Source organism: Lycium ferocissimum, chromosome 1 (assembly GCF_029784015.1).
Source record: "Lycium ferocissimum isolate CSIRO_LF1 chromosome 1, AGI_CSIRO_Lferr_CH_V1, whole genome shotgun sequence".
In the NCBI taxonomy this organism is placed as follows: Eukaryota; Viridiplantae; Streptophyta; class Magnoliopsida; order Solanales; family Solanaceae; genus Lycium; species Lycium ferocissimum.
In genome coordinates this window covers 52485910-52498685 of record NC_081342.1, presented here as the reverse complement: position 1 = coordinate 52498685, position 12776 = coordinate 52485910, and the positions used below count along the sequence as shown (strand labels likewise).

General features: G+C 38.3%; 1 protein-coding gene and 1 long non-coding RNA gene across 2 annotated transcripts; both read right to left on the bottom strand.

Moving 5' to 3' along the window:
• Positions 1–2496: 2496 nt before the first annotated feature.
• LOC132065172 (uncharacterized) lies at positions 2497–3066 on the bottom strand. Its single transcript, XM_059458437.1, has one exon. It carries the CDS (start codon positions 3064–3066, stop codon positions 2497–2499), a length of 570 nt encoding a protein of 189 aa, XP_059314420.1.
• A 2521-nt stretch (positions 3067–5587) lies between these two features.
• Positions 5588–10481, bottom strand: LOC132030087 (uncharacterized). The gene is made up of 4 exons (XR_009407987.1): positions 10395–10481; positions 10223–10323; positions 9862–9917; positions 5588–6262 (listed from the first exon to the last, which is right to left on the bottom strand). It is a non-coding gene; the product is annotated as an uncharacterized LOC132030087 (long non-coding RNA).
• Positions 10482–12776: the final 2295 nt, after the last annotated feature.

Sequence of the window (12776 nt, the reverse complement as noted above, 5' to 3'; positions counted from 1 at the left end):
GATGCACATTTCGATCCCGAAGTTTCACTAAGGCGATCTTTGCGGCTAAGGCTCAAGCTCCTCCAACGATTGATGAAGTCAACAACTTTCACCCTTTATCTGGCGGGAATTTGTAAGCTCTATCATGCTCACAACGCGCCTTGTGCTGTAGAAGCGGTTAAGAAATTCTTGCTCTAGTTGCTCCCACCTATCAATGGAACTAGGTTCGAGGTCTATGTACCAATCGAAGGCATTCCCTTTGAGGGATCGAACAAATTGCTTGACAAGGTAATCACCATATGTTCCGAAGATTATTGCAAGTTTCAACAAAGTGTGCTATGTGTTGTTTCGGATTCCCCCTTGCCGTCGAATTACTGCAACTTAGGAGGTTGATAGCCGAGGGGCATCTTCAACTTATCAATCCTTCGCGTATAAGGCTTTGCATATGTAAGAGAAGATTTGGGTGCGGGCTCAAATTTATCTTTGATAGCCTCGATGATGAAGTCCTTCAACTGGCCAGCGGGAATCAGACCTTCGGCGGGGTCTTGGACCTTCTTGATCGTTGTTGCTTGTTTTGCAGAGGACTCTTCTTTCTCTTGTGTTTCGTGAAGATTCTGGGTGCTTGGGTAGATTCTCCTTCGGCCATGCTCTCCAATTTATTTGTTAACTTGGTGATTTTAGCATCTTGATCTTTAACATACTTCGATAGGCTTTCAACTGCTTTCGTCAAATTTTTAAGTTGTTCTTCTATGGTTGAAGCATTAGTCATCATTGCATGCACCACCATCGTAGGTGATGGAGAAGAACATGGATTTTCGTTAACATATGATGCGAACATGTTATGCGGAGTAGATCCAGTGTTTAAGACATCATCATCGACTTGCGTGAAGGATTTATTGGACTTAGATAAACTAAGTTGGGCAAGAACCCTCTCTACCATTTTGGCGACATCCTCGCCTTTTTCTATGGTGTTTGCGAGAGATCTCATGCCTTTTGAAGAAGAACCAAAGACGACGGAGATTCGGTGACCGTGCTTGCGAAGCTCGTTCTCCTAGCAATTTGGCTTGGTTGACGGGTCGATGCTCCCCTTAGTAACATCTAGGATGTTTTCCACGAAGAATGAGAATTTGGATCCGATAATTTTTTTGCGGATGCGGATTTCGGAGTTGAGTTTCTTGGAAGCCATCTTAGTGTTTTTGAATTCAAGCTCGTTGGAGAGAAGAGATGAGAGGTAAAGATTGTCCCACTGGGCGTGCCAAATTTGTAACAACTAATCTTTCGTTCCTGAAAATAATAATCAAGACAAGAAAAATAGCGACAAAGAGTAATATTTGATTTCAAGAATTTGTGCGGGGGTTACAATCTTTATGAAATCTTAACAAAAAGATGTAATCCTCTGATTCTTCTCCTCACAATACGGCCGTCAATCAAGGGCTTTGCTTGTTCTTGAATGGACGAATTACTTGTTGTTGAGACTTCACTACGAATGCGAGCCGAGCTTTAATCACAAACGTAGAGGTATGGAAACTTGCGGCTCACCACTTGGATCGAAGACTTCTTGGTATGCGGAAGACTTGAGCTGAGAGCTTCTCTCTGTATCTTTCTGCCTCCTTTTGGCTTTGTGAAGACCCCTATTTATAGTTGCAGGGGAGAGCTAGGGTTTGTATATGATTGGTTGAACCATGTCATTTGAACACTTGGCGACATTTGATTGGTTCTTCTATTGACTTGAAACGTTTGCGCGTCACTTATGCACGTGGCATGATTTTATTGGTCCTTGACTTGACTTGGCGTGCCACGTCATTTGACATGTGGCATGGACCTTGGCCTAATAAGAGGGGCTCATCATGTGAAGTCCGACAAGATAGACTAGCCCAATTGAATTGGTGTTTCAATTAAATCCATACATGTTGGATTTAAGCAATAAATCCGATTATGTTAGCCCATAATATTTGTTTGGACCAATACACTTAGAATTTAGAATATGATCCAAATTAATTTGTGGATTTAAGTTCGACTAAATTTCAGTGTCTACAGCCGTTTTATGAATACAGCGAAATCTGACTCAGCCTATTTTTGAATACAATCTACTGTAGCGCGCAAATACAATCTACTATAGCTACGAAATGTAATTAGCAAAAGTGTAGCTATGCCTAAAAAAAAAAACCCAAAATGTAGTCATTTGTGTAAGTTGCCGCCCCATATATATCTACATTGCAAAGAAAGATATATCGACCATCTACTAATTAAACCCTACCTAATCTAAGATCAATTCTGTCGACAAGAAATTTATCAACTACATCTAGGAAATTAATAAATCAAAACAGAAAGAAAACAGCACATTAACTAGCAATAACAAAACAGTACTAGTAATAATTAATCTTGTAACAACTCTAGGCCAATTCTATAAGCAAGAAAAGCTTCCAATGTCCCAAATTTAACCTTTTCATCTGAAAGAAGCCAATCATGTTCTGGATTCCACCATTGCATATTAGCCGGCTTGTTCACACCCCATTCTTAACCCAAAACCTTCTTAGCCAATTTCTCCACACTACAATTATTAGCAATTTCACCAAAAATACCCTTTTCCCTAGCCTTATCTCTCAAGTCCACCCACTTGCTAATCTTCATATTATAATCCTTCTCCAGTTTCTTGACCACGTCCTCAATCCCTACGCCAACTACGGTGGTCTTGTTGTCAGACAATAGTTTCCACAAAGACATAGGATATTTCTTACAATAATATCCATCAAGCTCATAGAAGAGGCAGTGATTATCAACACAAAGTTGTAAGAGTTCAAAAGGAGCCTTTGATACTTGGCCTTTGCAGTCATAGTATGAGAAGTTGTTATTCTTGTATTGTGCACTACGATCAGCAAAAAGACTCAAGATTAATGTTTTTTCTTTCTTTTTCTCTTGAGTCTTTTTTATTTTGGATACCCAATTGTTGATTAGCGAATGATTTGAATAGCACAAGTCTGATCCATTCCATAAGGTCTCCACTGCGGTGGCTTTTTGGTTTAATGTTCGTACGGTTGTTGTGTAGATCATCTCGTCAACTTCGTCATGTTGAATAGTAACCTCCATGGCCTATGAGAGAGTTTTCAAGTTTGCATGTATCTTTTATGGGTTTAGGGCATATATATAAAGGAAATTAAATTAATTAGTATAACCGATCTAGTTATATTTTCTTTTTACGGAAAAGGGCCAAAATTACCCCTGAACTTTGAAAAATAGTTCATCCATACCCTTCGTTATACTTTAGGGCTAATTATACCCTTACAGTTATCTATGGGGTCAATTATACCCTTGTCTACAGCTTGTTGCTTCGTGGCATCATCCTAGCCCTTCAAAATTATTTTACCCTCAAATAATTTTTTACTCACTAAAATAACTCAATCCGAGCCATTAATTTTTTTTTTCGGCAAAAATAATACGGAATTATTTTTATATTTTTTTTGGAAAAATTATCCGTATTATTTTTCTTTGAAAAAAAAAAATCGGGTCGGATTGAGTTATTTTAGTGAGTAAAATTATTTGAGGGTAAAATAATTTTGAAGAAATTTGTGATGATCTTGGCAACTTGATTAGGCTAGAAAAATAATTAACCCCATAGTATAAGCTATGAAGGGTATAATTAACCTGAAAGTAACGAAGGTATGAATGAATTTATTTTTCAAGTTGAAGGGTAATTTTGGCCTTTTCCGTTCTTTTTAACTAGAAAATAAAATACAGCATATTGTATCCATTGAAATTTAGAACTCCTAATTCGAATGGAAGTAGCATAGCCAAAGCAGTTGTATTTCCTTTTCGCATACGTTTCTTACATTTTTCCTTAGGGCAAAGGTGCAAATATACCCATCAATTTTGCAATTTAGAGCAGATATACCATTTATTACAAAAGTGGTGTATATATAACCCTGATGTTATAAAATGGTGTAAATATACCCCCGCCGTTACAAAATGGTGCAAATATACCCTTTTCACTAACGGGGTTTTTTCTTCAAAAATCATTTAGGTTATTTTTTAATTAAAAAAAATGCCACGTGACTTTAAAAAAAAGTCGACCCATTTTTTTTTATAGACATGCTTTTCTAAAGCCACATAGTAATTTATTTCCCTAGCGGGTTGGGTCTGGTTTGTTTAAAAAAAGGTTAGACTTATTTTTAAAAGTCACAGAGATATTTTTTTGAAAAGAACCAGACCCGACACCCCAGAAAAAAATTACCATATGGCTTTAGAAAAATATGTCTACTAAAAAAAATAGGTAAACTTTTTTTAAAAGTCACGTGACATTTGATTTAAAATCAAACTCTCCCGCAACTATAAATAATAGACATTCTCCTCCTTATCTTATGCAATGTCTATTTTATCCTTGACATTTTTTCAATCCTACATCTATGTAATACGTACCATATATATATATATATATATATATATATATATATATGTATTTATAGATTTTTAGTTAAGTTCATTAACGTTATAAGTAGAATAATCGATTTATGAATTTGTCACAACATGTATGCTATTTTTTATGATTGTTTCTTAATATTACATTCATTAAGTATGTATATATGTATGTACATGCAGGGGTGTGTGTGTATGTAAGTTTAATTTCTCTATAAGTTTAATTTCTCTCCTATTCTCTATTGTTTATATAGGGATAACGAGTTTTGGTTGTCATTGTGAAATATCTTTTAAATTATAATTTAAAATTTATTTACTATATAAATAGATAATCTTTTAAGAATTTGTTATAAAGTACTATATCTCTATTTTTATTAATATTTGTATATTATCTACATTGAAATATGTTTATAAAGTTATTATTACTTGTTATTTTTACTTGCATAGGTAGATATTGGAGTTTTGATATTATTAATAAAATTAATTTTCTTATTCTGCTCATTTGTGTCGTTATAGTTTAATTTATACACCCAATTAGTATTTCTTACTTTTTTTTTCATCTCAAAAATAATATTTGTTTTTCCTATAAAGAAATTGTTACATGGTTAAAAATCATGATTTTAAAGAAGTCAAAAAAAAGAAGACAAATGTTGATAATGTAAGGGTAAAATAGGCATTTAAAAAAGACAATTACGATAAAGAAGGGAGAATCTCTAATGTTTAATTTTCAAAGAAAAGTTGAGGAATGTAAATGATTTTCACCTCTTTTTTTATTAAATAAATATAGATAGATAATCTCTAAAAACTAATAAGAATAAAAGTGTTAGAAAATTATGGATCAAAATGATGAAAGTAAGAATACTAATTTTTTGAATGTTATACCAACACAAGTTGTATATGATTTTTTTTTTTTTTTTTTACTAAACGTGATATTTAAATTGACATACCAACAAATAATGTTTTCTTTTGACAAATACCGGTTCAAAAATTAAATTAGTCAATAATTTGTTCCACTTGTAAAAAAAGACTACTTATCTCATTCGGCTGTAATTTTTTATTTAGATGTTGATCTTTTCGTCCCCACATTTGTAAATTTGTTGATTTATCTTCTTCTTCAACTGTAATTGGATCAACATTTTTAAGTTCATATATCGCTTGACCAGTTAAACCATTTTCTCATATCATACTTTGATTTGTTTTCTTGTTTCGTAGGACTTACGGCAGGTAACAGACTCGATCAATTACATTTGTGGCCTATCATGCATGTTACGCTCAAAGCAATAACTACAAAGCGAATAGAAATCACGAAATGCAATAAAGTTCCAAACGTTATCAATCACGACACTCCACCAGGTGCACCAAATCATAGTCCCAATCTTCTCATTCAGCACCGAAGTATCCACAATCACACTCTTAACCAGAACTAGCATGAATACTGTGAGAGAGTGTCCCGCCCCAAACTTGGGTGAGGTGGACCGGCACTCGGTGTCTTAACCTGGCCGAGCGAATCATCTATATGAGAACTTATGCGAATACTTATGAACCTGAGTCAAAAAATATAACGAACTCTTATGAACACATGAACAATGCCACTGGCATTTGTATACATATAAGTGGGTTGTCAGGCACAAACATATGACTGCTATACAAGTATGTACAAATGACTAAAAATGCATGTCTATGAAGCCTCTGTGATGACTCGAACTATACAATTGTCATACTGCCGGGATAGGGCCCGACCTATCCATAATCTCTATACATCCATAAGAATACCAGACTCGACTCGGCTCCAGATAGAAATGGAGCTTACAACACATCAACTACATATTCGCAGATATCTAGCGAGAAAGTCTACCAACCTGTTCATTTGAACCTTTGAATATGAACATAGTGCCCCCGACAAAAGGGACGTGAGTACAAAAAGAATTGTACTTGTATGTAATCAGACAGAAATAACATGTGCAAATACAGAAGCTCATAGAAGAGACAAATGAAACTGAAACAACAGTATACAGTAGGAAACTGAGAACAATTACATGTGGGATCACATATTACATCTTACTGTACCTAAGTCCTTATGAACATTCTTTGAATCATTCTAATGATACCTTTGGATTGCTATATGTAGTGTTACGGGCTTCCTTCGTTGTGCCTTGGCGCCCATAACCTCTGCGCGCCCCAGGAGGGCCAAGCGAGTGTCAGTCGTGCAGGAGACGTGCTTAGATGAGTGTCAGCCGTGCGCGGCGCAGCGGTGTCGACCGCGCGCGCGGCGCGGGTCGCCATGCGCCCCGGGTAGGGTCGGCCGCGCGGCCGATGTCGGTCGTGCGCGGGCGACGTGCACCAACAAGGGGTTCCGACGAGCGAGAGTCAATAAGCATCTAGAGATGCTCTATGGCATATTATAAGAGTGCCAAGGAAGTTTAGCAAGGATCTGGGATGAGCCCATGGGCCGTCGGCGGACGAGGCCACGCGCGAGCCTGAGTGTCAGTCCCGTGCGTTTCCGAGCTATGGATGGAATCTTGGGATTTAGGGTGAGAGGACCCTTCCTAGGATGTTATGGAATGTGCTTACCAAGTTTGGCATCATTTGAAGATCGTTTACCTAAGGGCTTGACTTAGCCAAGGAGCAAAGTCGGTTGTCAAAGCTCCCGAAGGCTATATCTCGTTCCACGAGTATGGGAATGAGATGAAACTTCATGGAGGAGTGAAGGAAGTCAAGAGAAAGAGTTAGGAACAGACGGCGCCTCATTTGGAGTTCGGGAGAGTGAGAAAGGCCAATTGTGATTCTCTGGCAAAATGATGTCCAGTGCTAGAACTTGGGTTTTTCTTTTTAAAGCATATATAAGGGGGGCAGAGGTGTCTACAGCTCAGCCAGGCCTCCCCGTGCGTGCTTTGTCGGCCGGTCGCACCAAGTGAGCAACCTTGAGGGAGGACCTCGAGGGCACCGCCTAGGCATCTCGTAGGAGTGTCCTAGGTATCCCCGTACGAGTTGGGGACTCTATGGACGGCGTCGTGCTGCGGGCCGCGTTGGGCGCACAACGAGTGCGGGAGGGCTCGACGGGGAACCGATTATGCCCCGCGGGCTATCTTTATGGATGTTAAAGACCTCAGTGTCGATTGATCACTCGAGGAACCACTCTTAAAGCCTCGTGTATTGACTTGTGATCTTGGCTTGGGTCAGCTTTGCAAGCAAGGGTCCTTTGGACTAGAGGTGCAGTCGTGGGGCGACGCCGCACTACGAGGGATGGAAGTATGTTGCGAGGGCTATGTTTGCCAATGCCATGGGACAACCATAGGCACGGGAAAGAGGACCGCACCGGACAAAGGCCAAGGATTGGAAGTTGCTCCGCTCGGGCGCGACACAAGGCAAGTGTCAAGCTTGAGGATAGACCGCGCGCAGGAGCGACGCTCAGTGCCAGGCGAGGGACATGCATGTCCGTAGCCAACCCAAAGGGTGCGCATAGACGAGACCCAGCATATGAGATGCGCCACAAGAGTATGATAGCAAGACAAGGCAAGCCTTGACATCAAACGGGCGGCACAAGGAAAGCTAAGCCTGCGAGGCCAAGCTTCACCATAGGCATGGGGTCGTGCAAGAAAACTTGGGATAAGGAAAGGCTGGCTTGTAGTCAGGTGGGACTACGAGCGCCGCACGGGCTATTTGTGTGCCGCTGCCGCTTAGGAGGAGTGGGCCCGTGACAGTAGTAATGTTCTAGAATCGTTCACTGTAGCACTTGGGACACATACTTTGGTTACTGTATATTAGATTCATTCTTTACCTTTCTTTAGAACACATAAACCATAAGGGGCACATAGTAACCAATGTACCGAGCCACAAGGGTCTCGTACATATAATACCCGCCAAACTGATAAGATATACGGGCTATCTGTACTGGTCCACTCTTAAACATATGATTCACACTGTTGTACTATAACTTCATTACATTATGAAGGGCACTACACCCGATTCCATATGATAAGCATTTGTGTAGACAACTGATTTAGTTAACACATGAGACCTGCGCATACTATCCCATACTAACATCATTTCACCTTTTAACCGTAATCTACTAATCTGTCAAGTATGGCCTGTGCGTAACGTCGTACGCTATAACATAATATTCCAAGTATGGCCTGTGCCGTGTTCGGCCTGTGGCGTATCTCCGTACGCAATCATATAGTATGCCAAGTATGTCCTGTACCAAGTACGGCCCGTGGCGTAACATCATCATATACTATGTCAAGTATGGCCTGTCGGGCATAGCACGTAAAAGTAAACACTGATGGTGAAACTACATATATCTACATGAGCAACAACTACCTTACAATACCAAGCTACTCAATATTCTTTTGAATTCATTGTACATGATCTGGTAAAGCCGTTAACTTGTAGACAAATCTCCTTTTAAATGCAAACTATGGATTTATCACTGCAGATAACCATTCTCGTCTAACATTTTATAAGAACATACAAATAGCATTCTTGGAACCTTTGTTCATTAACTTATAGAGGTGTTACACATGATCTGATAGAGTCGTTAACTAGTGGAGGTAGTTCATTAAACATACAAATGACACATGGTTTTCTGATATGAAGAACGTGACTTTCTTGCTAGACGGGGCGTTCTACACAATCATATGAGATCTTGATACGGTACGAATAAGATCACATGAAAGAAACAACTGTATACAAATAGAAGGCCCGCAACATTTGTTCTTTGAAACTCAAAAAGAAGGAGGGACATATGAGTAGACTTCATGCCGAAGAATACGATATGGACATTTGCACTTACTATTCTATATTCCTCATTTGGTACTTTCCAAACCTGTATTCTAGTCCTCTAAATCATCTACTCTCGTGAAAGATTATGATCGTCTATGTCAACATGGTTCATCTTAAACGTCAACCTACAACCCAATAATGGTAATCTGAATAATGTCAATATAACACACCTTAAGTTAAAGTCAAGGATTGTAAGTCAATAACGATTACCTGAAGTTAATATGATTTTTCTTAAGCGGCGATCTAGAATCCATTAAAGATATTCTGGAACTCTTCCATATAACTCATCCTCAATAGGACCTATAGCCCGTCGACGAACACTTGAAAATATTCACATGAATCACCTTACTTTATGATCTATAACCTACCAACAATCACCTGAAAGCTAGCCATACGATTCATCTTACGTACGATCTATAACCCTCTAACAGTACTTTAGAAACTCTTGACATCATGTATCTTAAGCGTGATCTATGACCCTTTTAACGATGCTTTGGAAACTCGACTTTGGGAGTGGAACAATTGAATGGAGTTCGATTCATACACCCCTGACGTATCTCTTATTCGACTTATGAAATATATAACATGGAGTCGATTTACTTTCATAAACTTTAGACTTCATAGCTCATATCGAGAAATAATAAAAGGAAGTCGTGTAATAGCGGTAAAAGGAAGGATAGCCTTACATACCTCGAATCCATCTTCGAATGACTACGACAAGTCACTCCTTCCGATAGATGTCTAACCTGTTTAAGATAGGCTAGTATCAACATCACCAATAGTCCAATGACACACAACCACTATACCAATAGCTCGCAACACACTACAGCTATACCAAAAATATCGTCAAGCAATCAAAGAGCGATGAGCTCCCGAGGCTATAATCGATGGTGTATTCCACACCTGATTGCCTTTTAAATCAACAAGAGCTGCCAAAACCTTTCCAAACTCCACAACACAAGAAAATAGCCCCTTAATCATTTTACAAACTATAATAACTTGAACTTACGGCTTTCAGTCACTGTCTCATGAGTTCCTACCGAAAACATACCTTTGATGCTCAGACGAGCTCGTAGACGAAGGACTGCACCTTGGCTGCCAAAACCCTCTAATTTCTTTATTTTAATTCACCTTGTAGTAACATTTGAACAACTATAATTGGAGAAGAATCAATTTAAGCACCACTTAGTTAACGGGAAAGAAAAACCAGAGCTTAAACATACCTGGGAAGTTTCTTTGAAGATGGGGAGGAGAGCTTGAGAGAAATTTTGAGAGGAAGCTGTCAAGGTTCATTCTAATGAGTTATGAAATTAAATCGAGGAAAATTTAGAATAATAGATGATTTTACTCCAAATTACTATCCAAGGTGTTTTGAGTAATTGAAAGAATTGATCATTTTACCCTTTAAATCTTGATTCTATGTGCATTTGCGTAGTTGGTTAATTTTTCTTTTGCCTGGTTAATTAATTCAAATCAGTATCTACAAAATGATTTTTATTTTATTTATGGGTCATGTTTTAAATTATTTTAAGTCCTGATGGACTAATAATTAGTTTTTCTTTACTTATTTATTTACTAGTTTATTCATCCCCCCCCCCCCGACCTTATATATATATACACACACACACACACACACACACATATACATATATATACATATATTGTTATGCAGCATGTATGTTGGTATATCTAACAAGGGAATAGGCTCGGCTCCTTTTTCAGGAAATAAAGGACCAGGCCCAGTCCAAAGGACCGAGACCTGGTCCAATAAGGAGTTAAAATGGGGGGAGTATTATACTCTCCCCTCCGTTTCACGAAAAAGACCCTAGGGGTCTGTTTGAAATAAAGGAGAGAAGAGGCTTCACCCTAGCACCGCCTCATGTACAATCCCTTCATTTTTTTATTTTTTCTGTCATCATTGTTAATACAGAGGCTTGTAAGCCATTGATTTCGTTGTTATACCTTGAATCTGGACCGTACATTTGAGTTTGTGAGTAGGACTTGCATAAAATTTGCAAGTCCCACATTGGTGGTAGTAGATCTTAAAACCATTATAGGGTTTCTATAAATAGAAACCCCCACTCATTTGAGTCGAGGAGTTGGAAACCACATATATACTGAAAATCTGCCATTTTTAGTCTTAAGAGTTCCAATGTTAAAATTTTTGTTTAAAGCTTAAGTTTCTTTAAGTTTCCAGTTCTAAAATTCATGTTTTTATTGTTGATGGCGTTGGTGGTGGCCTGAGTTTGGAGTTTTGGAACATAAAGGCTTCCTAATCCATCGCTTGTGCCCCGATTACACTCAAAAAAGGCAAATACCTTTTTGGTTTAATGCCTTTTCTTACTTTATGTCTTGTTTAGTTCATAAGATTCTAGTTAGGGTAGTACTTTAGTTTATTTCTTTCTTGTTTATGTTCTGTTTAGTTTAGTTTAGTTGATGAGAGTCTGTTTAAGGTAGCATTTTATTTCATTATTTTTCTTGCTTGAATTCTGCTTATGTGGTGCTTAGTTAATAGGATAATGTGAGAGTTTTATGATGATGATTAAGTGGTTATTGTTCTTTATGTTCAGTTCTTGTTTGGTGGTGTCTAGATAGCATAATTGTATGGCCTATGATGGGAGTGTGAGTTTAGTGTATTAGCTTGTCATCCTTTATATCTAGGTTCTGCTGGCACTATCCCTAGTTAAGGTATGTGTATGGTTTATCAGGTTTGAGCTTTGTTTTGAACCACAAGCAATTACATGGACTAGGAACAATGTGGACACAAAACTTGTAAATGTCATGTGTGCTCTTTGTGGATTCCTACTTGTTTTACTTGGCAATTTGTTTGGGCCTGATTATTATTGTCTCACCTAGACCTTGCCTATTTGATAAAACTTGTCACTATAGGGCTTTAATAAGGTAATATCGAAGCAAAGGTTTTAAAAGGGGGTGACTCGGGGGGGGGGGGGGGGGGGGGGGGGGGGGGAGGGATGGTTTAACTTGACCAAGGTTCCTCACTTAGCTGTGCTCTTTGTTTGGTTGTTTCTGTTTGTGATAAAAAAATGTGGAAATCTGTTTGACTGCCCCTGAGTAGAACATGTGGAGTGAGAGGCTGTGATGTGATTAATTTTAAAGGTTTCTCTAAAGGTTGCTATAATAAGCTAGGTTCAGGACAACTTTAAGTGGCTTATGTTTAATAAAGAGATAAGGGGCAAAATACTTAGCTTAACAGGTTTGTTAAAGGGGATAATTATTATGTGCTTGTTCTCACCTAGCAAATGGAATATGTCTATTATGATAAATGGCACAAAAGAAAGATTTAAAATGTTGGAAGTGTGGTCAGGAGTGTGTGTGCATGTGTGAGTCCTGTTTGGAGGAAAATCTTATTCCTTCTGTTGAGGGTCTACCACCTAGTTACAATAATAAGTAAATAAAGGCTAAAAGAAAGAAGGATGATAAGATCTCTGGTATTTTGTTGCAAATGTTGCCTAAACTTGTCCTTGTGTGGTCTTTTCCTGGACACTGTGGTGTTTTCCTTGACATTAAGAGGTGAGCTTCCTTTAAAGAAAGTGGTAATAAGGCTAAAATGATGGTATTGAAATCTCTTGATTGTTTCTTGAACC